The sequence below is a fragment of the Telopea speciosissima genome, chromosome 1 (genome assembly GCF_018873765.1).
Source record: "Telopea speciosissima isolate NSW1024214 ecotype Mountain lineage chromosome 1, Tspe_v1, whole genome shotgun sequence".
NCBI classification, from domain to species: domain Eukaryota; kingdom Viridiplantae; phylum Streptophyta; class Magnoliopsida; order Proteales; family Proteaceae; genus Telopea; species Telopea speciosissima.
The window spans coordinates 14948781-14976199 of record NC_057916.1 but is presented as its reverse complement, the minus strand read 5'-3'; the positions used below and the strand labels follow the sequence as shown (position 1 = coordinate 14976199).

Sequence of the window (27419 nt, the reverse complement as noted above, 5' to 3'; positions counted from 1 at the left end):
TTCGGTCATATTTCGCGATATCTCGGATATTTCGGATATCTCGGTAGGCCCGAGATACCGATATATCGCGAGATATAGTACTATGCACAAAACACAAGGACTCCACTTCCCAATAGTTTAAGGAAATTAAATAAATACCTCAACATTCTATACACCAAGAAACACAAAAGATGAGAAAAGCTGGCAAATGGAGAAAGCATACTTTTCCAAGTCACATTAATCTAGGTTTCAGGAAACCATAAAAAATAAATCAGTACCTTATATTTAAATTGAATAATACAATTAAGACATGCTCCAACATATTGATTTTTAAATCAAGGAAACCCCATTGTAAACAGAACAGCATTTAGTCTATAGTTCTATGAATAAAAACAACATTTCTGCTCCAGGTTAAGGGAATCTACGACAAAGAAGGAAAAGCAGTAAAATATAAACCTGCAAGGCAATCTTCAGGCAGATATCTCGAATTGGAGGTCTCAATAAAATCAGGCTCCACACAGTACTGAGGCCTTGAGTAACTCTATCTCCACTTTGCAGTTCCTTGTCAACCTTTTCATTGCTTCCAGGACAGCACAAACACTCTAAAAACTTATAAGCTGTCTTTGGCAGATAAGGAACTTCACCAAGCAACCTAGTTAATGATTTGTCTGAGGCAGGAAATGAGTCTCGAAGTGTTTCAGCCTACATTTTATCTCTTCTTATTAGAAACATTTGAGACATACAAATTGAATAATATGTAAGCTTAGAAAGATAAATATTTATGCATACAGACCACAGTCAGAAGAAATGTTTCATATACTGAAGTAGCAGTTGTTGAAGAGAAAAAGTCACGGTCTTGTTCTGCCTCTCCAAATAACCTGAAGAGGACACGCAATGTCAACTCGTGCCCCTGATGACATCCAATAGTTCTTGTCAGCAACTTGAATTTTATGGGCTGAACATAGGGACATAAGTAATTCCAATATCTCAAATTAACCACCAATTGCTACCGACACGTCGAATATAGAAGATTCACATAGCATAATAAGACTGATCCTAAGCTAACCTTGAATGGAGAAGAACTCACTGTTTCAGTGGCACAAAAAGATGAAACATACTAACACTACGCTGGTGAATGAGATTTCAAAATAAAAAAGAAAAAAACAACCAGGAGGCGGATGGTCACAGAAGCTTCAAGACCATAACTTATATGCAGGCAGATCACTAACCAAATAAATATGGCCACTCATGAAGCCTAGAACAATAATTTCTTTCACATGATTATATGATGCATCTGGAAGATAGCAATTCTGAAAAACACCTGTTATCCATTAACAATGTTTTCAAACTCTTAAGACATAAGCTCACAAGTCACAAGCATGCCATTTTCTTAATATATATATAAAATCTGCTTAATTACATATACATATAATTTTATTGATGCTTTAAGGACTAAGGAGTAATTTATCATAAACTAAAGAAAGCCTATGAGTCTGTTAAGTCTTATAGATCAAGCATTAAGGTTATAATTAATTAGTAAAGTTCAGTCTCAATATGTATTTATACCCATTAAAGGTGTGTCTTTAAGATTCTGATTAATTTAGTACTGATTCACTTAAGAAAAAAAAACTGTTTTAGGTGATTTCAGAGAAGCCCGGGAGGGGAATGACACTGATTCCCACCTGACTTTTTGGCTCCATCTTTGGTGTGATATGAAACCATTGCTCTCAACGTGTCGCTTAGGCGCCGTCTAGGCATCCAGACGGATTTTTGGGGTCTAGGCAATTGTCGCCTTAGTGGTATCAAACGCCTTGGCCCTTAGTTATGCCAAATAACATTTAAGGAAATATTTACATTTACTTAAGATATTATTCATAAATAAGTAAATACCCCCCTATTTGAATCCAATAAAAATAGTTTAAAAATAAAATTCCAAAAGGATAAAAAAATCAACCACCCAGTTCAAGAACAAAAACCAGATTTTCAACGGTAGGTGAAACTTTCAACTTTCTCATGCTGGATTTTTTCTCAAATCCAAAAATTCCATAAATCTTAATATGGTAAAACATTGTTAAAAACTTAAAGAGCAGTAAATATTCATTTGTTTTGATATATAAAAAAATATTCATTCAGAACGATTTTGACAGCATTCGCGCACACCAAGTAAGGATTGTCCGGAACATAACTCCTCCAATATAAATCAAATTTAAGCCATCTTGGATTTGTTGGAAAGTTGGTTTTGTGCTCTACAACAACAACAACATCATCCAAGCCTTATCCCAACTTAATGGGGTCGGCTACATGGATCCTATAAGAGACAATAGGTAAAAAGAAGTAAAAAAGGAGGGGAGCAAACAACATCGACACAAATCTCTAGCGCATTGACCCTTCTTAACTATGTACTGCTTCTTAACTACCCCCTTCTTAACTATGTACTGCTTCTTAACTACCCAACATTTTGCGCTAAGCCTCGAAGAGCATAGTTTGAGAACTCGCGAGATCTCGCCAAGTTTCTCAGTTTTTCGAAATCCCGAGACGAGACTGCCTACGAGTCTCAAAATGTCAATATCTCGCCGAGATCTCGGCGAGATCTAGGATCTCGGTCGAGATCTCGGTTTGACATAGGAAAATGCCCATCTAGGTCCTTTATATGAGTGCCAGATCTTGAGATCTTACTGGAAATTCTGGGTATACAGACACCTATCTATGCCAGGAACCAAGACAGACAAGACAGACACTTATTTATGCCTAATATCATTTAATTTCATTTACTTAAGATATTATTCATAAGTAAACAAATACCCCCTATTTGAATCCAATAAAAATAGTTAAAAAATCAAATTCCAAAAGGAAAAAAAGTCAACCCCCCAGTTCAATAACAAAAACTGGATTTTTGACGGTAGGTGCAATTTTCAACTTTCTAATGCTGGGGTTTTTCTCAAATCTAAAAACTCCATAATTCTTATTATGGTAAAGCATTGCTAAAAACCAAAAGTGCGGTAAAATATTCATTTGTTTTGATGTCCAAAAAACTATTTTCATTCAGAGCGATTTTGACCGCATTCGCGCACACCAAATAAGGTTTGACCGAAACATAACTCCAATCATAGTTGTCAAGGCGGAGCCTAGGCGTCTAGACACCTTGATCGACTTGGGCGCCTTGTTGGTGTCACCTTGATTTTGGACCCTCTCCAACGCCTTGGGTCGTCTAGATGCTGTGACAACTATGCCTTCAGTATAAATCAGATTTAAGCAATTCTCGATTTGTTGGAAAGCTGGTTTTTGCTCTACCTAATACATAGTCTCATGTAAAAATAAAATCATTTGACGAATCAAACTTCTTAGAAAACAAGAACATTTCTCTAAATCGAGAGCAGTTTAATTACTTGTAGATAAGATCATATTTTCTAACAACAGTATAAACCAAATGTGAGACTAGTATACCATGGCAATGACCAATGCAAGAACAATATAAACCAACTGTATGTTTTGATTGTTTCGAACTTCTAATAGCTTGCTTCTTCAGTTACGCTTTGGTAGGGAATGATGCTTTAGCTTTTTTTTTTGTGAATAAAAAATTCATTCCCAAAACCCCAAAGCATGGGAGGAAGAAAAGAGGGGGGGAATACACAGGGGAAAGAGAAGGGGGAGGGGAGCTATACAAAACATAAGTCACAGGCGTAGGGAGCCTAGCTAGGAGAACGAAAGAGAGAAGAATCTAAGCCCCAAGTAACAACAATGTATCTATTCCTTAGGAAGTCTATAAGGGATCAATGGGTAAGCATATGAAGTCTAGAGCTAACATAAAAAAAGATGGCTTTCCAAATCATGTCAATAGACCGGGAGTTAGAAGTCCATCTACGAAGATTCTACTCCATCCAGATGTGTGAGATAGCAGCCCTGAACACAAGCTTGCCAACAGTGTCGTAAATAGAGCTACAAGAAAAGGACATGTCGAGCCAAAGCCACTCCCGGGCGAAGGGAAGGGACCATCTGCTACAGGGCCAAATGGACTGCAGAGATTTTTGATGACTTGATGTGGCTTAATATTGATTTTTGATGATATAAGGTATATATTGTAACATACTAAATAATGTTAGAAAAGAGTGGAAATAATAAATAACACTTGGGCACTTTGGTCGCCTAGGCACTTAGGAACCTCTCCACTGCTTTGGGTCGCCTTGCTACCTTGACAACTATGCCACGGGGCCTTACCTGAGTTGTCGTAGTGTTGCAATGTTGGGAAAGTCTTTGGAGTGTACTGCTGAGTTTCCCCCTCCCTTGCCCTCAAAGCTGAAATAAATTGATGAAGATGAACAGGTATCCGATAGTCGACAAGGCACCCGCCTAGGCAACGGTTAGGTTGCTCAATTGTGACCAAGTGGTCACGTGTACAAGTCTCTAGAAACAGCCTCTCTGCGAAGCAGGGGTATGGCTGCGTACATTATGACCCTGCCTAGACCCTACAGTGGCGGGAGCCTTGTGCACTGGGTACGCCCTTTTTTTTTTTTTGAACAAGTAAAAGCATTCTAAAAACCCAATGCCCGTAAAAGTGGGTTTTATTTTTATTAAATCCGAATTATTAGATAATTCAGAATTAAATTCGATATTTATAGGTGTTCCAAAAAGGGATGGCTTTTTCTGAATCACTGGGAAGAATTCATATTTGACCTAATTCGTATTATTGGGTGAATTTGACAACTATGAGTAAGCCTGCCAAATCATGAGACCACGTGGCTGAAAAGTGGCTAGCATGATAAAAAGTATTCCAGGTACAGGTGTCATGGAACATTTTCCCCCTAATTTTTACTTTTAGATTTGTAGTTAGGTATATCCTTCAAAATATGTAACAAGTGAAACTACAACGAAGTAGTGAGGACGAGATGGAACTAGAGTAAGTTTAAGACAACACAGAAAAGAAATAATCAGCAGGTACTATAAGAGTAGAGGAAAGAAACAGCCACTGCAAGAATTCAATTTTATTTTTTTCTTATTTAGGTCATCATTTGAGATATTACAGTAAGGCTATTACTAGGAAGATTTAAATATGTTTGCACTCTCTTTTGTCTAAAACAACAATAAAAGGGGGGAAAAAAAATGTACAGTACACAATAACATAACCATGGAAAAAATCAAATTGCAAGCAAATGCAAATTTAAGCACCAAGTAAGCCTTATTAAGTATTCATTTACCTCATGATTCAAATAATCTGACAATATATGCTTCTGAAGAAGCTTCCATGGGTCTAACTCCAAGGGATACTGCAAAAGAGGACTCAAAATGCTGAGCAAATAAGAAAGGCAATAAATCTTCAATACAACACTCATGAAGCCATCCAAATATATGCATGACTAAGGTTCAAAATTCAACATTCATGCCATAGCAACATACAAAGATGAAGCGATGCGACTCTATGCACCTAACGTCAAAGAGTTCATGTATAATCCTGATGCAAGAGCGTCCCCTCTACTGGAAAGTAGTGGAAGTGTTTCCCCAACTGCAACTAGAACGATGGAGTCTAGGCCCTATCAAACCTAAGTCCTCTTATTAGGAAAACACATTTTTCAAAACTTAAGAATTGAATGAGAATATTTTAATTAGTGTGGGGATATGTAGTTTGATACTGTAGATATCAATGTGCTGTAGTGCTGCCATAGCTGGCTGGAACATGTTTTGTACTTTTTCTTCTTCCTGGGTGTCACACAGTAAGCTTCAAGACATGCCTTTTGATGTTCTTGCTGGAAGATCAAGGGTGATATTTCAGACCAGGACGACAACAACCCTTAAAGTTTTAGGAATGAACCGAGCCGAGTATATATAATATATATACTAGAGATGAAAACAGGAACAGGACCTAGAACTTTCAGCTCTGCATGGGGCCCTAAAGCCCTACCTGGTGTTTTCTGTTTGGGCTGAAATTTGGCTGAACGTTAGTTCTAAAAGCCTACTGTTAAGCCTCAAAATTTTAGGTTTAAGTCAGAATCTGCATTATAAGTTATGGCAAAAATTTACTGGGTTCATTTTGAGAAAGAGTAAGCAAAACTAAGCTGTTGAAATTTATTGGCCTACCTAATGAGTTCTGTTCTAAGTGAGTGCGATCTTATTCCCCTGCTTTCCCCCTCTTCCCTCTGTTTCCAATTCGGTTTCAGTTGGTAGCATCAGGTAGCTGGAGTGGCCCCTGGGCTGGTGCCAATAGTGAACTGGTGGTGTAGGTGGCTGAAGCGGTGAAGATGATAATTGAGCTTTGTTGGTTGTTGACAGTTTTTCACTTTTCTGAATGCTGGGTTAACTATTCTGTTCCTTTTTCTTCTTTCTGGCAATGTCTGTTTTGCAATAGAATGGAAGAAAATAAGAGAAATGTAAGAAGATTCAGATGGGTTTGTGAGTGAAATGTGAAATGCAGAGGATGTTTGTTTGGCAACAGAAAAAAAAGAAGATTCTTTCTACTCTTGGTTTTTGAACTGTTTTAGGACTCTCAAAATTTTTTCTTCCTATTGAAATTTTCTCACCAAAACCATAAGATGTGTGATCTTCTCTTGCAAGAAAATTTTTTTGTTCAGAAATTTTCCTTTTTCTGTCAACCAAACACCTAATGAGAGTATTCCATTACCCTATGCACTCTCATTTTTGTGAGAGTTTATCACAGAAGATCTGGTCGGTCCTTTGTCTTTTTCCCTTTGTAAAAGAAAACTGGAAATAGTAAGGAAGACTACATGAAGGCACTCAATCATTAACCAACATTCAAATGATTCCAGAAATAGTTAACTCCCATCACTAGGAACATAAACAAGTTTGACCAAAGTCTTTTCTACAAACTGACATCAAGATGAACTTTTGCTTTACCAAGAAAACAGTTGTTAATGCTTTGATCAAATCGTTAAATCCCAATCAGATCTTGTTGAATTGAATCATGAATCATAGGATTCATAGCAATTCCCCAAAAACAATTGGAAATATATATAAATATATATATAAAACCAGAAATAAAGAAAGAACTAATTATCCACCTAGTTTAAAGCAATCACAATCAACTCAAAATCATGTAATGAAGATTTGGAAACTCCTACATATATAACAACATTCTCATTGGTTGTGAACAAGACAAACTCCAAAATCCATAATTCATGCTTGTAGGAAGTCAAAAAAGTAAACAGGATTTCTAAAACTCTTAAAACAAATGTTGAAGAGTGAAAGAAAGGACAAAAAAAAAATGGCAAAAGAAGGATTTTTTGCATAATCAGGTTTGACACAGTTCAACTGACTCAACTTAATTAGGGACTCGGTTGCGATTTGTATCAATCGCAAGAATTGTCTAAATCGGACCGATTCAGTAATGAATCGATATAGATTCAAAGGACTCCTCTAAAACAATATAGATTCAAAGGACTCCTCTTAAAACGTGATTCAACAGGGGTCTGTGAATTGTTTGGACACTGATTCACTCTGAATCATAGGATCCACTGTCTGAATTGGTGAGATTTCAAAACAGAGGCTATAATATACATAACAACAAAGGTTGTAACAGAAGGGATAAACAGAAAGTTTCTGAAATATCTCCGTTTACACCAATTACTTAGCCAAATTATAAATCTCACATACAGCAGAAAAACAAACAAGTAAATATCATTAGAAGCAACCAAGGAAGCCTGAAGGAGTTGCAACATAACTTCATGATAAGAGAATATTCGAAAGGGTTTGTTAATGGGATCACTACCTCCATTCCCAAACAAGCAAGCAAAGAAAAGCGGACATGTGTGCCTCCTGCAACTTTTACTTGTTTGTAAGCTTCAATGATGTGCAGAAATGCCGATTTTTGTAGATAATCCTTCTGTTCATCATCAAGGTCAACAACAGGCGCTGACATCTTAGGAAGTACATATTGACTAGACAAATGAACAGACGTTGCTGTCGTATGAGTCGTGCTATTGGGATTGAGTTCCTCCGACCTATCTACTGGCGTGGAACCAGTTGAAGGAAAATTCAGAGGAGAACTATCCAAACTTGTAACTTCCTCCTGATTTGTGCCTTGTATATCAGCAGAGGACAAACGAGACGTATCTAGAGTTTCCAACAGTCCATCAGTGTAGACAGAAGAATCCAGACCAGGTATCCCACTCTCGAAATTCCCCATATCATGTGCCTCCGGTGGAATAGCTGAACAATCCTCCATTTTGGATGGTACTACAGCACTAGTACTAACCACTACCTCAGTAGGTCTGACTGCTTCAGTCAAATCGTTTATACTAGAAGACACCGCAGCAGTATCAGTCGCTACCACTGCTTGATGTTCATTACCCCGTTGAGACTTCTGCAGTTAGTGGGAAAACACGAACTGTTCTCAGCATTCCAAAACTCAAAAACCCAATCAAGTCTAATTCAATTGAAACAGAGAAGTAACGTGCAAAATAGGAAAAGCAGAAATGTAGAAAATCATCATTGCAAATGAAAAAGAACAAAACAGAGATGAGCTAGTAGTAGAAGAAACCACATACATCGGCATCACGCGATGTTGATGGTTGAGCACTTAATAACCTTGCTATCTGCGGAAATGCACTCGAAAGGGAAAAAACATTTGATACAAATGATGATGGCTGAATACCCTGGGTATTACTTCCAACCGTGCTTGTAATATAACCTGTGTTTAGCATTGATTCGTCATCCCCTTCAGCTTTAGGACGGGTTGCAGGAAGATAGCACATATTAGCCATCACCACTTCAGCTAGCAAGTCAGCAGAGATGCTTGATATAAGGATCTCTAAAGATCCAGCAGCTTTTTCACCTTGGGCAACCAAAGCACCAAACATGGCAAGAAGTTGCTGAACAGGTCCAGAATCTCCATCTCCTGCAGAAGCTGTTGACCCAGTCGAAGGGAGGTTATCTTGAACTGCATTTGAGTCTTTGGTTGAGCTCTGAGAGACGATAGGTGTTGGTCTAACTCGTTTGGTAGATAGGCCATCATCTTGTACTAGATCACTAATCTCTTGTGCAGATCTTTTCTTCCCAGTCTCAATATGGACATCATCAAGGGATTCCATTGAGGGTTTCCGTTCCTGTAAAAATGTTTAACCTCATTATAAAAGCCTCCAGAAGCAAATCAACATGTGTATGAATTTACACATATGTATATACCCATGTGGAAAACCCCACTGAATAGATGTGAAATTGAAAATATGAAACAGACAAAACCAATACCTCGATAGAATATGCCTCGCCTGCCCCATCTTCTACGATTCCATTAAACTTACCAACTTCACAAACAGTTTGTTCTGCTGACACCCCAGCTTTCATTTCTCTGAGGGCACCAACCAGACGATCCCGCCACTGCAGTCATTACAACTATAAATAATTGTTCTCTTGTATAATTTATACTAGATTTATAGACGAAAAATGTAACATTTTTACTTTCAACACTTTATAGAAAGTATGTCAAGGAATATATATTCATCTGCCATTCATCTCAGTGCAAAAGATATTTAGCATGTCCCTCCGAAAAACACCAAAGCCAACAAATGAAAACTGAAATGTAATTTATATTCCCCCCCCCCAAAAAAAGTAAGCCAATGCGCACAGAATCTATTTTGGAATTTCCAGAACAAACCTGAGTGTATGGACATATAGAATAAATAATAAAACACTAAGAAGTAATGATGGAGATCACATGAGCATCGGGTATGGATTTGTGGTACAGCCTCTACCACATGGCCAGAGATAAAGGAGTTGAAGAAAAGAACAGGACAAATACAAAAGAAGAATCAAAAGGCAAAGTCTCAAGAGAAGGCATGCTCAGAGACTGAAGACATTACTTCAAGTCATGCTCGTGTGCACAATCATTTTTAGAACACTTGCACACACACTTGCATTGCATGCATACATTTTATATGGACAATACATAGACTACACAAGGACCCATGAAAAGGCCAAAAATAGGTCTAAAGACCATTGATGCAAAAGCCCCAAAAAATCGAAGCCAACATAGACAAAATTGGGCTGAAATAGCACCAACCGGTCTGACCCGTTAGTGGCAGAATACCCACTTTTCTACCGGGCTGACATGTTGGGAACCGGTTGACCGGTTGCCCCAACCGGCTGATGAAAGTCCAGCCTGTATCAAGCCGGTTTGTCCAGCCGGATCCCCAACAGCTAGTTATCTGATCGGTTCAGGCAAAATATGACCACTAGAGATTCAAATCTCTCACCATTTTTTACTATAAATAGGCCACTAAAACCAAACTTTACACACCATTCAAGGTATTGAATAACACTATTGTGAGAGACTTTTAAATAGCCTTTTGATCATTATTCTATTCATTTTTTAGTTGAGAGCTCCATTATAACATCTTGATTGGATTCAACTCAATCATTAAAGGTTTGCATTGAAGCAATTGATCCTTCAACTTAGAGGAAGCCTTCGAGAAACCCCTTGTCGTGAGCATTCATCTCCACATCACTTTGCAAAAGGAAGTTGTTTCTTCATTTAGGTAATATCATGCCTCATTCATTCATTTACTCATTTATTTATTGATTTGAATTTGGTTCGTAATGTTGATCTAAGAGTAGGGTGAACTCTTGATCAAACTAAGGGTGCATCATCCTAGACTATACTTAGGCGGTTGCACGGATCCTCTTATCCTTAAAAGAGTTGCATAGATCCTCTTATCCTTAAAAGAGTTAAATGGATCCTCTTATCCTTAAAAGATTGCAGATTCTCTTATCATCAAAAGAGTGTAAAGGATTCTCTTATCCTGTAACAAGACTGTGTAAAGGTGTTGTTTCCCATCTACTATACTGAAAGAAAACATCTAGAGGAATTCTCTCAAGTGTTGAGAGGAGAGGACGTAGACTCTTAAAGTCGAACCACAATAAATCTTGTCACTTATGAATTGCTTATTGTTTTATTTTTAATTGTGCATTTAATTTGTAAAAAGGTTTAAAAAGGACACAATCCACTAGATACAACCTATTCAACCCCCCCCCTCTAGGTTGTTTCACACCCCCTGCATCTACCAATCCTACAGATTAACCTTCTAGCACCCCTACAGACAAGGGTAAGATACCCACTACTATCAGCAACGATTCAAAGTGCAACAACTCTGGGCACTTTGCTGAATTTTGCCCAATACAACAAAAGGTTTATGTTATAGCTAATACAATAGAGGCAGATGACACACCGGAGGTATATGAGTCATATCCAACTAATGATGATGATGATGTGATCTATGATGATGAAGATGGTGAGGAAACCCACGGGTTAATATTATATGCATGGTTCCATTCACTGAAACTGAAGAGGACAATAATGAAGAAATCAATGACATCAGAGGAATAGAGGTTGAAGCAACGGAAGAGGTAGAAGAAACAATTGAGGAAGACTTCCAGGACATTCCACAAGAGACTATGGATGTTACAGATGCCATTTTTTATGTGGATGTCATTGAGTTCGTGATTCCGCCTCACTATGTCGAAGAAGAACTCCTAGAGTTGAAGACTTCATTTCTAACATCCCTACATCACCATAGTTCTATTTGGGACTGGTCAAGACTGCCACTCACTTATTGTTCCCCCCTCGTCACTACAAAACTCAAGGTAGAGTTTTGTCAAGTCGAGGAGAGTTGATGTTGTTATACCCATGCCCCAATCTGTACTTATTGTACTTGTGTGCGTGTTGTAGTGTTGTTTGGGCAGCCCTTCGGATTTTTAGAGGAAGACTTTGACTAGGTAAGCTTTAGACTTAGACCTTATAACTAAATCTTGCATGATTGGTTCTTGACCATTGTCTTAGTTTCTATGTGCCTTAATTATACTCTTTCATGCCCTCCTTTCATGTACTAACAACCCCTATTAAAAACCCCTCTCAACCTCTACCTAAATATCCTTGAAGTAGGCGAGATCATCGGAGTCAATTCAATTCTGGTTTGCTGTCAATGCACTACAGCCATCTTTGAACCCAATTTCTAGGGCCTTCTTTTCTGATTTAGTCAAAAGTTTCTTCATGAAAAATGTAGCCCTTTAAGTCTAGTTTACAACGCATTTTGAATCGCGTCATTCCGTTGTGTATCGACCGAGTTATGGCCAAAACAGTGGGTGGAGGTTTGTTGCATTTTACCCTGCAAACAAAAGGCTGCGGACGAAGTGTATCAGCCGCAGCCGCATCATCCGCAGAGGCCAAAAATAGCCTGATTTTATGCTTTTGGCTTGGGCTTGAGCCCAGGGCTTAACCCCAGCTTAACCTAAGGTTATTTATGACCTAATAGACCTAATTAAACCCTATGATGGGAACCCTAAGACCTATTTGGACTCTAATGGGTTTTAAACTCATTTTGAACCTTAAAACATCCCCCCCAACCAAACAAACCCTTACATCCTTAGCTAAACAACATTAATACCCTATCCCTATCCTCATCTCTCTTATTCTAACACCTAAGAGAGGAGAGAAAACGTGGGAGACTAAGGAAGGAGGAAGAAGAAAGGAGAAGGAAGAGAAGGAGGAGCCCCAACCTCCATTGGAGCCCCTCTTGAGTGCAAACCTCACTTCAACCTATTGGAGATCCAAGCTTGGCGCTAGGAGCTCGTGGAGAAGATGTGTTTCAGCCCATTTCCAACCGTGAACTTGTCCCTCCATGCTGTCCTAGCTAATCCCTTGGTAAGCCCTCTAACCTAAGTGATTTCTAAGCTATCTTCTACTTGAATTTGATTGCAATCTATCCAATCCCTTACCAAACCATGGGGCTTTTTACTCTAAATGCCTTAACTACCTAATTGGACGATATGGGCATCAATTGATACCTTAGGAAGACTCATCCACAGCCCCATGGCTTAGTTGCCATGAAACCCTCCTGAAGAACCTCCAATTTGGGGATTCTTGATGATGGAACCTATCCAATCTTTAGCCAAATCATAGGGCTTCTTGTTCTAATGTACTAAACCTTTTATTTAGTATTATTGATGTTAATTAGTAGTCCCAATTGATAGATTTCCAACCCCATGGCCAAACCACCATGAAACCCCATTGTAGAACCCCCAAATTGAGTAATTCTTGATGTTTAGGACCCAATCCCTCTTAGGAAATCTTAATTGAATTGAATGCTTGTGATTATGTACATCATAGAAGGCTAATTACACTCCCCAAATGATCCCCCTGCTGTCTCATGGCCTTGAGCAAAGGCTGGACTCGATCCAAGCTGTAAAGCAGCAGAAATGGAGCCTATGGACGAAGTGCAACGTCCGCTGCCCCCATCATCAGCTAAGGCCAAATAATGCTTCCCTGCAGGCGATAGTCTGCGGACGAAAGGTATCATCCGCTGAGACCAGAGCAGAACAGAAAATGGACTTTGGCTTTAGGGCTTGACTCCAAACCCCATCTCACCTATTGTACACCTATGGAATGTTTTGTTAGGGTGATCTACTGTGTTTGCGGGAGAGTACGTGCGCACGAAACCCAAGGATACACGTTACGACGATTGTGAGTAGATTAGATATTTGGACTTAATTTATGGAATGTTTTTGCGATGACCTGCGTTGAATGTCATTCATGCATGTATGTGATAAATGATATGATTATCTATGCTAATTTCAATGCATGTTACTAATGATGGATCATGGCAAGGATGATATAAGATTATCATGTTGAATGCTAGTTGTTTAGGGACTTACGATTATACTTGAACTGTTATCAAGAATGTGGATATTGGTTATGTGTTGAGACTTGAATATGAGATGTGATTATATAATGATTATGCGATGAGATGTGGATGTGAATAATGGTTATGTGTTGGGTATGCAATGTTTATGTGATGAGTGTGAGTGATAGGATCCAAGTGTCGTGAGTGTGCGCCAGACTTGGGATCGCCATGAGTGTATGGGTTTGTGACCGGGCAGACCGTTATTCGGTATCACATCCGCTTTACTCTCGCATGTGCATGTGTAAGCTAGAGGGGGCGAGAGGATAGCCGGGCCGACCGTGATTTCAGTACTATGGACTCGACCTCTGGCTTATATATGAGTGTGTACCCTTCTTTTTAGATGCATGGTTATTACAATTCCCCAGTGCTACACCCCTTACCAACAGGGGGAAAGGCGTTGGATATCCGATGGTGACTTCCGACGGACTGGGGTGCCATTCTCAATAGGCCACCGGTATTTGGGTGAGAGCTAGGGTTATCTCGGAAGCTTGCAGACAACCCAGTGAGGGGGTCTGGTCTTGCAGGCTTCCAACCGCAACTCGGGTACCATTACCGGATAGTTATTTGCGTGGAATCTAGAGGCCTGGGATGCTACCTATGGGATGTTGCAGTAGCACTTTACCTCATGGACTTGGGCATTTGATTGTTAGGTGGATGCCTACTAAAACTGGAATTCATTCTTTGCGTCCTGGTGATTGTGCATTCATGATTGTTTGCGTATGCTTGTATGATCTAATTGCTCACTGGGCTTAGTTGAAAGCTCATCCCTCGAGGGACCTCTCGTTTTAGATATGGCTGCAGGTATGATGGTACCAGCCGATGGTGACTCAGTGCATTTGTACGTTGATGGCTACGGTACTTGGAATTATCGATGCGAGGAGCATGGTCCGGAGTGCGCTTGTGAGACCTGCACTCATGGCGTGGCTTAGTGCGGGCTCGAGGCCCATATGAGTTTTGGATTGTTTAAAGAAGATTGAAGCATTTAAATACGATGTCACTTTTGAGAATTTTATTTACTTGTATTTACATATTACTAGTTAATGTTTTACAAACTTCAAGGTTATGGAATAAAATGTTCACTTATTATATGATATCGCATGTTTAGCTTCTGCACCCTGATAATTTATAAATGTTATATAGCTTCCGCACATACTCTGATTCAATTTGTTACATGGGATCAATGACCATGGTACTGCAAAGCGTAGGTCCTTGGGGTTAGTATGGAATACTAGGGGTATTCTAGTCACACGTCCCTAGATGTAGGGAGCGGGGTGTGACAGATGCAGTATTTAAACAAAAAGAAGAAGAAAGAAGAGCCTGCACCAAACCAGGCCTGCAGTTCAAGTGTTGGTCCAGTACAGTGACTACAGTCTTGGGTTTATTTAGTTGTTATTTCCTTTTTTTAATTCAGTAGTTGAGTTAATCAAGAAACTCCCAAAGCAGCTGGACGATGGGATCGGATTCCTTATCTGTTTGAGTTGACTTTTCTTAATAGTTGAGTCAGTTTAGGACTCCTCCAAACCACCAGTGTATGGGGAATTTCCTTTACTAGTAAGATGTCTTTCTTAATATTTTATGCAGTCTAGGGCACTTCCAATGCAGTCAATCGATTGGCAGGTTTAGAGTCCTATTTTGCTTTAGGTTAATCAGTTTTATTTAAAGATGTGAAGGCTGAATGCCTTCAATGATTTCAGAAGTAAATAAGAGCTTTCAGCTTTTCATTTCTATGAGATTCAGAGAACTTTTGTGTTGTGTGATGCTATAGAGACTTGATGGGACTCCAAAGAAGGCTTGGTGGGATTCCAAGCTTGGGTTTGTGGGATGCCAGCTTAGAGAATCAGGTGGGTTCCTGATTCATATCCACTGTTCTCTTTCCCTTTTCTTCTTTGCTAACAGGTCAGTTCAGATCTAAAAACTCTAAACCCTGCCCACATTCAATTCTCTCTCTAGTTTTCTTTAATTCTACTTGCTTGATTGATTAGTACTCTGTTAGGTATTTTTTTTAAATCTGTTCTTGCTCAGATTCTGTTCTACTTATTATTCCTGAGTCCTGGTTTCAGAGTCTTGTTTAAAAATCCAGTCTTCCCATCGATTTCTAAGAGTCATTCTCCAAGTACGAATTTTGGAAATTTGCAGCTTTGGTTTACATTTTCAAGTTCTATTATCAAATTATCTGCGCTGCTGTTTTGAGACCCTTCGATTCAGCTATCAAATTCCTGTTCTTGAACTAACCTACTCCCAGTAGGATTCTTCAATAATTTGGAATCTGACCAGTGCATTTCATTCCAATTTGGTTAAGTTTTTCACCCTGACAACTCGACCTGAAGTGTAGCCAGATCAGACCTTCCTTTGGTCAGTTAATTGAATTCTCATAAAATCTGGTGAATCATAATCCTGCGATTGTGAAAAATTACTTGGTTTCCTAAACCTTACTTTCTAGGTGGTTAGAATCCTATTATCATTCCTTCATGTAATAAGGGGTTTTGCAGTTATATTGCCGTACATGTTATACACAAGCATATCCCAAGCATTCATATAATTCAAATGCCTCCATTGCATTTCATATTTGAATAGTCTCAGAGACAGCGCCAATCAATATTCGACATTTTGTGTCGCTCTGTTAGGAATTTTAGTGTAGCTGTTTTTTGATCCCATGATACAAATACCTTCAACTCTTCAAGTGTTACAGTAACATATTTTCTCAGATTAGTGAAAAATTTATATGCAGGCAAAACCATCACTTGCCAAGGCAATTCAGATTGGCAGTCATGAAATAAATAGGATGTTAAGTACAAGAGGTCAGTTGCAATATGAATTAACCATAAATGAGCAGTACGTTGATAAAACTGATAATAATTCTGATGTTTGTTAATGTAGTAACTCATTGGTAGAGCAGGCTGTGATCCCCGAATAATTTCCTTCTAAATTATCAAAAAAAATCAAAACTAATGATATGCTTGACATGGTTGAATAAACTACAGAGTTCATGAAGGGAAACATAAAAAGTGATAGAATTGATAGTGGATAAACTAGATCAATCATGAAGGGAAACCACTAACATCAAAAGAATAATAAGGAAAATGCACCTTGGGGGGAAGGGGGGGAGAAAACAATAAGCAGATTAAATCAGTTAGACAGTTACAAGCAAGTCAACAGAAAGCAACATAATGGTGAGGCATTTTCTCGCAGGGTGGGTACTGGGTAGAATTTCTCCATACGCCACATGAACCGAAAAAGAGGGGGGGAAACAGAAATACCGGCGCAGCACCCGGATGTGTACATTTCAAACAGGACACAAAGGCATTCTTCAAAGCATGATGTGCACCACAAAATCGCACTCCCTTGATAACAGAGCTTGACAGATCCAAGCCAAGCAAAACTGGTAAAATACGCCCATAAAATGCAGGCCTTTTCTTTGCAATTGCTGAAAGACTGGACTAGCATCAAACCAAGCACAAAAAATAACAAATTGAGGAACAATGTCGAAAACCTAAGAACAACTAAATGGATTTGAGAAAGAAACGCATAAATTAAAATGCAATCAATCAACAAAGATTTCATGCAGAAAATGAAATAACCACATGACTCCATAACAATGAAATAACCACACAACTCAATTAACTTAGCAGATTTGGTAAAGGGAAGCAAGAAATTGAAGCAGGTCATTTGGTTGGAGGGGGGGGATCCTGCTGTGTTGTGAGAAGAAATCATAATTTTCATGTGTTTGTCTGGCATTGGTTATTTGGCTGAGGTCTAGGCCATAATTGATGTGGAGCAAAGGAAAGTCTAGTCAGTGGCCAAGCTTGGTGCCTAGGAACTAGGAAGGGCCTCTTGTTCATTTATGTGTTCAACCTAAAGAGTGGGGTTTTGATGTGAAATACTACATTTTGGAGGGAGCTTATGCATAAAACAAAAAAACCACTTTCATTAGCTTATAAAATGCAAAATGTAGATGAGTCCCCACCGCTGGAGTCCCTTGACCTCTCGGACTGAGTGACCCCCTCTTCCTTCCCCCAATCCCAGGGTGGAATGGCATGGAGCCCTCTCTTCAGTTAACCCCTTTCCACCCTGGAGAGGGTAACCGGTATCCCCTTTCCATTCCCCCCCCCCCCCCCCAGGCCATGAAGGGGCTCCTCCAAAATTGCCCTCTGCCCGGCAGGCCTATTAGACACAGAAGCCCTGAAATGGCAGAATTGTCTGGTCGGTCATTTCATCGGAAGTAGGACCTCTTTCAGCATCGTCAGGCTTTCCTTTACCAAGCAATGGAAGCTCAAAGGAGTTACGGAGACCTATTTGATGGATAATGGCTTTTTCATCGTTAAGTTCTCAAACGAAGATGAAAAATTCCATGCTCTTGAGGGTGGCCCATGGAATATTGGTCGGAAACTTATCTTCCTTCACCAATGGAATCGGTTCCTCCAGATTCATCACATCAACCTGCACTCACCCTGGTTTGCGGCTCTACTACTGCTTGTACAGACGGCCTCAGCATTATTGGTTCGGTGTTGGGAAAACCTATGTACTCTGATGGGAGAGCGAAGAAGATGGACTGTCTCGCCTACACGAGAATATGTGTTGAGATCTTTTTCTCAGCAAAAGCTCCTCCTCCAACTTCAATCACTATCGTTAATGACAAAGGTTCTCCTTCAAGCAAGAGATTTGCTTTGAGCAGTCCCCCAACATTGCCAATGCTGTAAAACTATCAGTTACCCTTCATCCAAGTGCTCCCCTCGCCCTGTGCTCTAAACCCACAACCCTTTTCTGCCCCCCTCCAACCCCACTACTAGCAATCCTTACCCTCCCACCTACCCTCATCCTTCTCTGCTTGACCAGTCGGCTACCATCCCCCCTCCCAGTTCCCAAACCATTGTTCGCTCCCAAAGTCGAGGCCATCGCCAGCGTTGGATTCGATTCACCGTCGTCGAGATCCACAATCTGGTTCTGCTCATGGTCACGATACCGCTCTTTCCATCAGTTTGTTGGTCCCAGCTACCTCTTTATTCACTGGTCCAAACCGCTTCTCCCCTCTGCAACCTGTTAAAATCAGGGATCTTGTTACCCCAAAGCTTGATGTTGTCCTCGCTATTCCCCCTCCTTCTGATTGCTTGACGATCGGTCCCTTTCAGCCAAAGCCTTCCACCAGCATGCTAGCTCCATCTTATTCTCTGCTACCTCGATCTCCTTCCCCTCTTCCAACCCGTCATCCCCTGCCTATGGCCATACCTCCTATTCTTCTCCTGCTCTCCCCCCCCCATGTTCCAGCGAATTACCCCCCCCCCCTTCTTTTTGCCTTCGTGTGAGGCCCACCCCTAGTGACACCTAGCTGTCTTCCACTCTTGGCCGGTCAAGCCAATCTGACGAGCAAACTCCCTACTCCAGCCCATCTCATGGGCCTACTTCCACCAATGCAACTTTTGAGGCCAACACCCTTGCGGATCTCCCTAATAGGGCTTCTACCATCACGAGCCCATCATACGAGCTCCCTTGTTCGTCCCATCTCCCTAATGGGCCCAAACTCCCAACCTTCACATCTCTTCCCTTTATATCCCTCTTGCCCCAACAGCGGGGCCTCTCCCTTCTCTTGCACATGGACCCCCTCCCTCCTCCCCCTGTCTCCCTACCTTTTCCGTCGGGATCTTCTCCTTCTGATGTAGATTTATCACCAAACTAGGTTTCTTTGCTTAGGAATAAGTCTAGGGTTGGGTTATATACATATTGGGCCTTTGATCCCATGGGTTTTCTATGTAATAGGCCACTTTTATTGGCCTAAAAAATGGGTAATTAGGTTGCATACGGGATTAGCTGTTTTAGTTCCATACTTGGTTTTATTTTGGGGGTTTTCTTCTTAAATTGAACCGGTTCAACCAGTGGTTCAGTTTAAGTGAATTTAGTAGTTTTTCTTTTAAGTGTTTAGTTGGGGCTAGATTAGGACTCTATTTTGAGTCTATTTAAGTTTCCTAGTCAGTTTAAGTTACCTAATAGGTTAAGGATTGGGTTAGGCCTTTCCTTTTTAGTAGAGGAGTCTAATTGTGAGTCTTTTATATAAGGTTGTAACTTGTAAGGGGGGAAAGTATTGAACACGAATTTGATATTAATGAAAGCTTTTTGCTGCTCTTCTTCTCAATTGAAGATTTTTGTCTTGTGTTTGATCAAGGCTGGTGGGATTGGTGTTTGATCCAATCGACACCTTGTGATGTGAAGCCCAGGTGGATCGTTTGAAGGAATCAGTGTTTGATCCGATGGACACCTTGCGGTGGGAAGCCCGTCTGGTTCTTTTGAAGCTCTACATTCAAGTTCTAGTTCAAGATTCAATTTTTATTCAAGATCTGCAATCAAACAAGCTGCTGCCAAGGAATTTCTGCAACAGTGAATTTGAATCATCCCCATCCCAACAATTCTTCTTCTAATCCTCTCACAGCCCTAACCCTAAGATTCCCCCTTTTGTTTTCAATTTTCCCAATACCTAAACTCTGCCCAGACCAAACCAGCCAGCCAAATCACACCAAACTTTGATCGAATTCTCCTCTCATACTAGGGAAAACTCGATCCAAGTTGCTCCTCATCTGACCATCATAAACCCTAAAAATCCATCTTTTCCTCTTTTCAAAAACCCGAAACCCTAACCTTGCTGCAGATTCTAATTAAAAGGCCTAGACTTGTTAAAACTTAACAAGACCTTCACTCCCTACATCAACTTAGCATAACCCTACCATCAAACCCTAGGTCCCATTAAACCCTAACCCTAAATCCCTAATTTAACAAAAAACATCTATTTTGACCTATTCGAACTCCCCTGTTCATGGCAGATCCTGGCCATTGACTTCTAGTTGGTTTCCTACCAATCTAGAGCTACATTACCTTCCCTCGATTCAACCCCTCTCCATCCCCAACCCTCTATCCTTCCTCCCCCCCCTCTTCGTTTCGTGTTTACCGCCTGTGTGACCTAAGCCACCCTCCCTTATCCCAAGAAGAGGTCCCTCCTGGACTATTCCTTGCAAAGCAATGAGAAGCTTCTGCGTCTACGTATGGATATCCGTGGTCATGTCCTTTGCCGTGACAACTTCTTGTGATTTGGTGGGTTGTTCTGCATTCATTCCAGCTTTCTTCAACTCCTGGTTCATGGTCAATCTCTGAAGATGTGCCTTTTTATAGAGTTGTTGTTTGGCCTTTGCTAGCTTCGGCCTCCCCCAAGGGTGTCGCTCCCTTTTTTTTGGTCTGTTGTAGTTACTTTGGATTCTTCCCCTTCTCTTTCGCAGGTCCTTGCCTCCCCCCCTCTATAAGGGCAGGATCTTGCAATTTTTTTTGTTTTGCTTGTTCTCTCCCCAGAACCCCCCTCCCTTCTCTTTCCTTTGGTAATGAATCTTTTATTCATCCCAAAAAAAAATGCAAAATGATAATGTCTAAAATTGAATATCATAACCTTTCAGTTATAAAATAAGGCAATGACCATTGGTAATTTGTAGGAGATGCAGAGTCTTCTTCCACTTCCCTTCCTCGATGCAGGACGATGGAATCACCACCAGAAGATGAATTGGAGATCCTAGACTGCTTTGGAATAAAGGCATCCTTCCTTCTCCTCTTCTTTCTTCTACATCTTCCAGTGGCTGGCGGTAGCAGTAACAGGAGCCACTGCTGTGCTTATTCTTCTTCTTTGCCCCCCCCCCCCAACTGTTTCCTCATTTTCCCTCCTTTCCCCCTTGTTTTCGTACCTTTTCCACAATTTTTTTTGTCAACAGTCTACACACATTGAGTTATTGAAACCATGGCAAGCAGTAACCTTGGAGCTCCATGGCCGCTTTGCTTCCTTAGAGGCACCTAAGCGTCACCCTGACAACTATGGTCTGGGGAGGCTGGTAAATGTTATTCTTTTCTTTTATTTATTTTTTAAATGGTCTTTGGTTTTGCTCATTCCAGATGCTGGGCCCTGTTTTGCATCTTATCATCCTCTTTTTCTTCATACTAACTTTTTACTTCTTGTTTTGCCTATATATATATATATATATATATATATAATATGAAGTTACATGCCAACTTCTGAGACCAACCTCAATGGCATAAGGTGAGGGCTTGACAGAAACCAACCCCCCACCCAAAAAAAAATTACTCCTTAATAATAAATTGGGAGGGAGTGTTTGAATGGATGATTGGAGTTTTAGCACCCATGATTTTAAGGTGTATATACAACAGACCATCACTAGATTAGTTTTAGTTGGTAGTTTAGATTCCATCCATAATAAGAAGGCCATGTGTTTCATGGTAGTTGAAACCTCCACATATTTGGTGAAAGTTTACAAGTACTTGAGTTGGATATAGAGAGAAAAAGGCACACGACTATGCAGAGGGAAGCCTTCAAAAAATTTTCCAAAATGGATGTCAAAAAGGCAAACTACTTAGCAGCAATGAAAAATCTCAAAAGAATTGAATATTGTGAAACCCCAATAACAGAAAAAGAACAACTTCTTCAAAATTCAAACCTTATACTCCTAACATGTTAGACATCTCAACAAGAATGGTGCTCAGAACCATGTAAGTCCTCAACTCTGATAAAATAAACAAAAAAAGTAAGCCCTTCTATTCTTTTCACAATCCCCCTCCCCAACAGAGTAAATACAGTTTTCCCTCATTTTTGTTAAGAAGAGAATTCCTACCTTTTTTTTTTTTTTTTTTTTTTTTTTTTTTTTTTTTTTTTTGGGGGGGGGGGGGAGAGGGGGAGAGGGAGATGGTCTCCCACCAAAGAAAGTTTAAAAAAAAAAAAAAAGGCCCTCAGTACACTATACAACTACAGAGAGGCCCAGAGAAAATTTTTTTTTTTTTTTGAGGGGGGAGGAGTGAGGGACATGGGATCGCACCAAAGAAAGAAGACACAAAAAAAAGGTCTCAGCATACTGTACAACTACAGAGAGGCCCAGAGAAAAATGTTTATCCAGACAGACCCATCTCTGCAATAGCTACATTCTGAAAACTCTTTATCAGTAGATGCTCAAAAACATACTAGCTACTTGGTTGAAACGAAATCACCAGCTACTTGACAGGTTTACAAGGTTTCGGTAGAAATTTCGGCAAAATGACCGAAATGGTTGAAATTTCACTCCTAATGGCCACAATTGTGTAATGCTTTACAATTTTATGGTTCTTTATCCTTATTGCATCTTTCAATTATTTTAGTGAATGTCACATGTTATAGGAATAAATAGGAATAAATTAGGTGTAGAATAGGCTATATACGGGAAAGGATGCAGTAGCTTACAGCGTACACTAGCAACCTAAGGTCCGAAGCCAAACTACCACTTTGGAGGTTTTTTCCAATCTAATAATTCAAACATGCGCAAATAGGTACTACAAGAACCTTCAGGGGAAAATTCTATCATTTGGCTACTGAAATGGCCATTTCAAGTTGACCAGAGAAATGGACCAAATTTTGAGCCCATTTTGCAGATTTGACGGTATATTTCAGTTTCGACAGGGATGAAACCACGAACCGGTAGAAACTGAAATTTGGGATCTTGCAGATGGAGATTGGAGAAACCACCCACAAGAATCCAAACCCATCGATCATCCCTATATGTATTAGTTCTGGTTACAGATTCAGCAATCAATAATGCTACCGAAGATTCAATCAACCCACAATTCGGATTTCTTCAGATGGAGGGGATCCACATGAAGTCAAGATCCAATATCACCAACTACTGATCAACAAGAGTCTCGTTATTTGTAGTTTTTGCTCCTATGAATATATGTCCAGAATGAGAAAATCAAAGAATGGCTTCCACACCAAAGATCCCCTAAAAGATAGACCATTTGCCACTTGTACTCTGAATTTCTCATGCCTCCTTTCAGCCCCTCCATGTGATGCATAATTCCTTTTCAAAGTCCAAAACCCATGATGCAGTCAGACATTGGATGAAATAGGGATTCTTTGTAATTTTTATTTTATTCATGTTATTAGAATCATAGGAATGTAAGAGTCCAAGTTTATTTAAGAATGTTTTCTGTTTTAGATTAGATAAGAGTTAGGATCAAGTTATTACTTCAGTTTCAAGATAGGATTAGGACTTCTATTTTATAAAAGGGCATGTAACCCACGATTGGGATCTGGAATTTGGAATTGAATGAAAAGTTTACCTCGTTGCTGCTAAGAGCTGTGTGCGCATATTTCTTCTCTCTCACGTTTTTCTCAATCCAACCAAAGCCTTCTTCGTCAGTGAGTTCCCCTCTCTTCCTCTTCCCTATTTTCCCTTGTCCTCCCTGTTCTTTTCTCCTTCTTCTTACTTGCAGAGTTTCTGTTTTATTGTTCCTCTTCCTGTAAAACGGTACAGTGAGTTCAACTGTTTGGGATCGATCTCTCTCGGTCCTTCTCCATTCTTCCTAAAATTTTGTGTGCTCATTATTCCCTTGTGGGCACGTAACCTGTGTAACCTGGTTCCATAAGAGTGAGTTTAAGGTACAACTCAAATCCGAGATCAAACCAGAATCTGGAACCTTCGCCTGGGTCAGTTTCAATCTTTAATCTTCTTCCTGTTGCTGGTATTTTGGCTGGTTTATGAGTTGGGGTCAGCAAACCTTCGAACTAGGCAACTCCACCTGAAATTGTAGGCCAGACCTTGGCCTTTTGAGTGAGTTCTTCTCATCGAACTCAATCTGGGTTTTCCCTTTTGAAGAAACTATTGTGAGGTTGAAAAAGGCTAAGCTTTGAATATTACAAATACCCAGTCTCAGTTATTATTGCTAAATAAAGTCTTTATAACTTAAACTTAATTCTGTTTTGCACCCTTCTCATTGATATTCCATATCCATCCTTTTTCTTTAAGATTATTACTTTTATGCCCTAAAGTCCCTTTCACTTCCAAAGCAGCCATTACTTGTGCTGGGAATTACCGACTTGCCCCTCAAATATTAATTTGAGTTATTTCTCAGTCTTGGACCATAGCAACCTACAATCGTGGTTATCAGACCCAAGGTTGCATCACCCCATGAACCCAAGGGCTCTTAGTTTCCCACAGGCTGACCAGCTCACACTATGTTCAATGACTCTTCTCCAAAGGTTTTGGTATTCAACAGAAAATCTACTAAGCAATGAACAAAGGATTGCAGAGTCTATCTGCTGCACTTTCTTCACCTAGTCCTCCAAGCCACTTAAGCAGGAAGTGATGCAGATTTCCTGCGACCTGGTTGGTTTGATCTGAGAATTTTATCCCCAGCTATAAGTTTCCTATATTTTAGGAAACTAAAACTGCCATCCTTATGTCCCACGCATGGAGGAATCAGAGCTCCTTAAAATCATCCCTTGTGGCTCAATATGGAGGAGATATGGCTTACGATATGGAAGTTGTATAGCAGCTGTTTTGGGGAATTATCACTTATGGAAACATTTATTTATAAGAAGACAGTTCTTGTGGGCCCCACAGCCAGCTGGATGAGATCAGTTTGAAGACTAATTGGCAATGGCTGGATCCTTGCTTCCTAAGGAATAGATTTGGGTTATCTTGTTTACTTTTTTAATTCAGTTATTTCCTATTTTCATGTAAGGGCTAATAGGCTAGTTTCCAACTAGGAATAGGAGTTTTAGTTTGATTTGGATTTGTAATAGGAACGTTTTAGTTATGGTTCGAGGTCTCGCGAGATCTCGGCGAGCTCTTGGTAATTGTCTCAGTTTCGACAAGGGTCGAGTCGAGATAGGGTGCGAAATAATAAAAAAATACATTTTTTCAACTGAGATTTCGACATCTCGGCGAGATTTTGTACCGAAATTTCATTTCGGCTGAAGCCGGTACAAATGCACCTTATAAAAGTACCTCATTTCAACGCGTCTTGGTCAAAATTTCGACCAGTCTCATTGGTCTCAGTGGATTTCAACTGTGAATGCACAACCCCCCCCCCCCAAAAAAAAGCTGGTTTGTTTACCAAATCTTACACAACCAAGCTTGGAACAAGTGGATTTTTAAAAAAACTAAGGGTTTTACTTGAATTATCGAAATTTCATCCTATTACTTATTTAAGCTGTTTTACTTGAATTATGTGTTCTAATACTAAAGATTGTGTGCAATTGGTCTTAGCAGTATATATATATATATACAGCTTACACTAACAACCTACGGTCCTATGTCAAAACACCATTTTAGGTGTATTTTTTTTTAAAAAAAAAAAGGGTTCCACCATGTTTATAGGGCCTAAAATATGCAGTCCTGCAAATTTAATGACCTAATTAGGTCATATAGCCACCGAAACCAAGGGCCGAAATTTGAAATAAAAAATGCACCAACTCGGCCGAGATCTCGCCGAGTTACCGAGACAACTCGGTTTTTTGGCTCACCGAAACCAGCATAGATACCGAGACCTCGAACCTTGGTTCTAGTTGAATCAATTAGGTTGTAATTGATTCTATAAATAAAGCAAGGCTGAATACAGCCACGGTTTTGAGTTTGAGAAAAATGAATGAGTTTGGTTAAATTAATGGTAATGGTTGTGAGATACCTTGAAAGGGTGAGAGGCCCAAAGAGAGTGAGAGACTCGATCCAAATCTATCCTTCTACCTATCTTCGACTTTTCTTTATTTGGCGGTTGCCATCCTTGTTCGATTGCTATCTGAAATCCATTCGAAGAACTAATTTGGTGGTTGCCATCCTTGTTCGATTGCTGAGAAGTGCTGCTGTAATTGTTGATCGACAGAACACCAAAACAGTGCATGCGATTGGGCTTTCAAATATTCTTGTATGGTTGTACCTGTTAGCCCAGATTTCAGGGATCAAACCCACCTCCAAATTGAACCACCAGACCATGATTTGAAGCTGACTGACTGATTGGTGCCTTATTTCTGAATTTATTGATCGTATTTAAGATCCTGCCTGTGGCCGTGGGTTAGGTCATTCATGACCCAACTCTACATTAGGAAGCTTCCATCCAAATCACTAGACACATGCTCGACTCTAATCTACCCTTTCCAAAGAAAGCCACTCTGGATTCGCTCAATTCTCATAGCTACAGAGAAAGAGTGGGGCATAGGGATAAGAAATATGCTGATATGCTGGATAGTGAAGTCTTACTAAGTGTAAGTTTAAACTCCCTTAGATAGGTGACCCACCTTTTCAATCACCCAACTTCCATCCTCTCAATCAAGCTATCTCATGCACTAGTCATTTTGTATGAGACTCCAACAGGCAGACAACAAATAGAGTGAGGGAATTAACCAATCTTTGTGCTGAGACACCAATCCAATTCTTCAACATTTGACTTGAAATGCCAAATCTTGCCATTATTTTCTTCCCAAGAACTACTGTAACTTTTCACTTATACACAGAACAAGAGGAGATAACCCAACTTTACGAAAAGAACATCATCATGGTGACAAATGATAGAAAGTAAAAGGACTACACAGTAAAAATTTCAAAAAAGTAATATAAATGGTTCTTTTTTTTTTTATGTTATTTGATCAAAATGACAGAATGTAAAATAGCCAACCAAAGCAGCATAAAGAGCAACCCAGTGCACAAGGCTCCCACTACTGCAGGGTCTGGGAGGGCCAAATGTACGCAACCTTACCCCCGTTTCGTGGAGAGGATGTTCCATGTTTCGAACCCCTATATGATTCCCTAGTCCCTACCAGCTAAATATGAAGTCCACCTGATATGCTTATATCCAGACCAGATGGATGCCCAAAAGAACAGACACTGCACAATGTTACTCATCCCCTGATAAGAGTCATAAGACTCGTAGTTAAATTAATTGAACACCCTGCTGTTTCTTCCATATTGCCGAGCAAATTAC

The 27419-nt window shown here is 39.9% G+C and overlaps 1 protein-coding gene across 2 annotated transcripts in view; it reads right to left on the bottom strand.

Annotated features, from left to right (window-relative positions):
• The window catches only part of LOC122645934 (symplekin), a 60802-nt gene that overhangs the window by 21330 nt on the left and 12053 nt on the right, over window positions 1-27419 (bottom strand). For both annotated transcript variants that reach the window (XM_043839354.1, XM_043839362.1), the window contains exons 6-12: window positions 16916-17090; window positions 9172-9300; window positions 8472-9029; window positions 7694-8287; window positions 5172-5240; window positions 773-889; window positions 436-681 (exon numbers count right to left, since the gene is read on the bottom strand). In XM_043839354.1, the coding sequence (XP_043695289.1) occupies window positions 436-681; window positions 773-889; window positions 5172-5240; window positions 7694-8287; window positions 8472-9029; window positions 9172-9300; window positions 16916-17090 (1888 nt within the window). The remainder of the gene's footprint in view (window positions 1-435; window positions 682-772; window positions 890-5171; window positions 5241-7693; window positions 8288-8471; window positions 9030-9171; window positions 9301-16915; window positions 17091-27419) is intronic.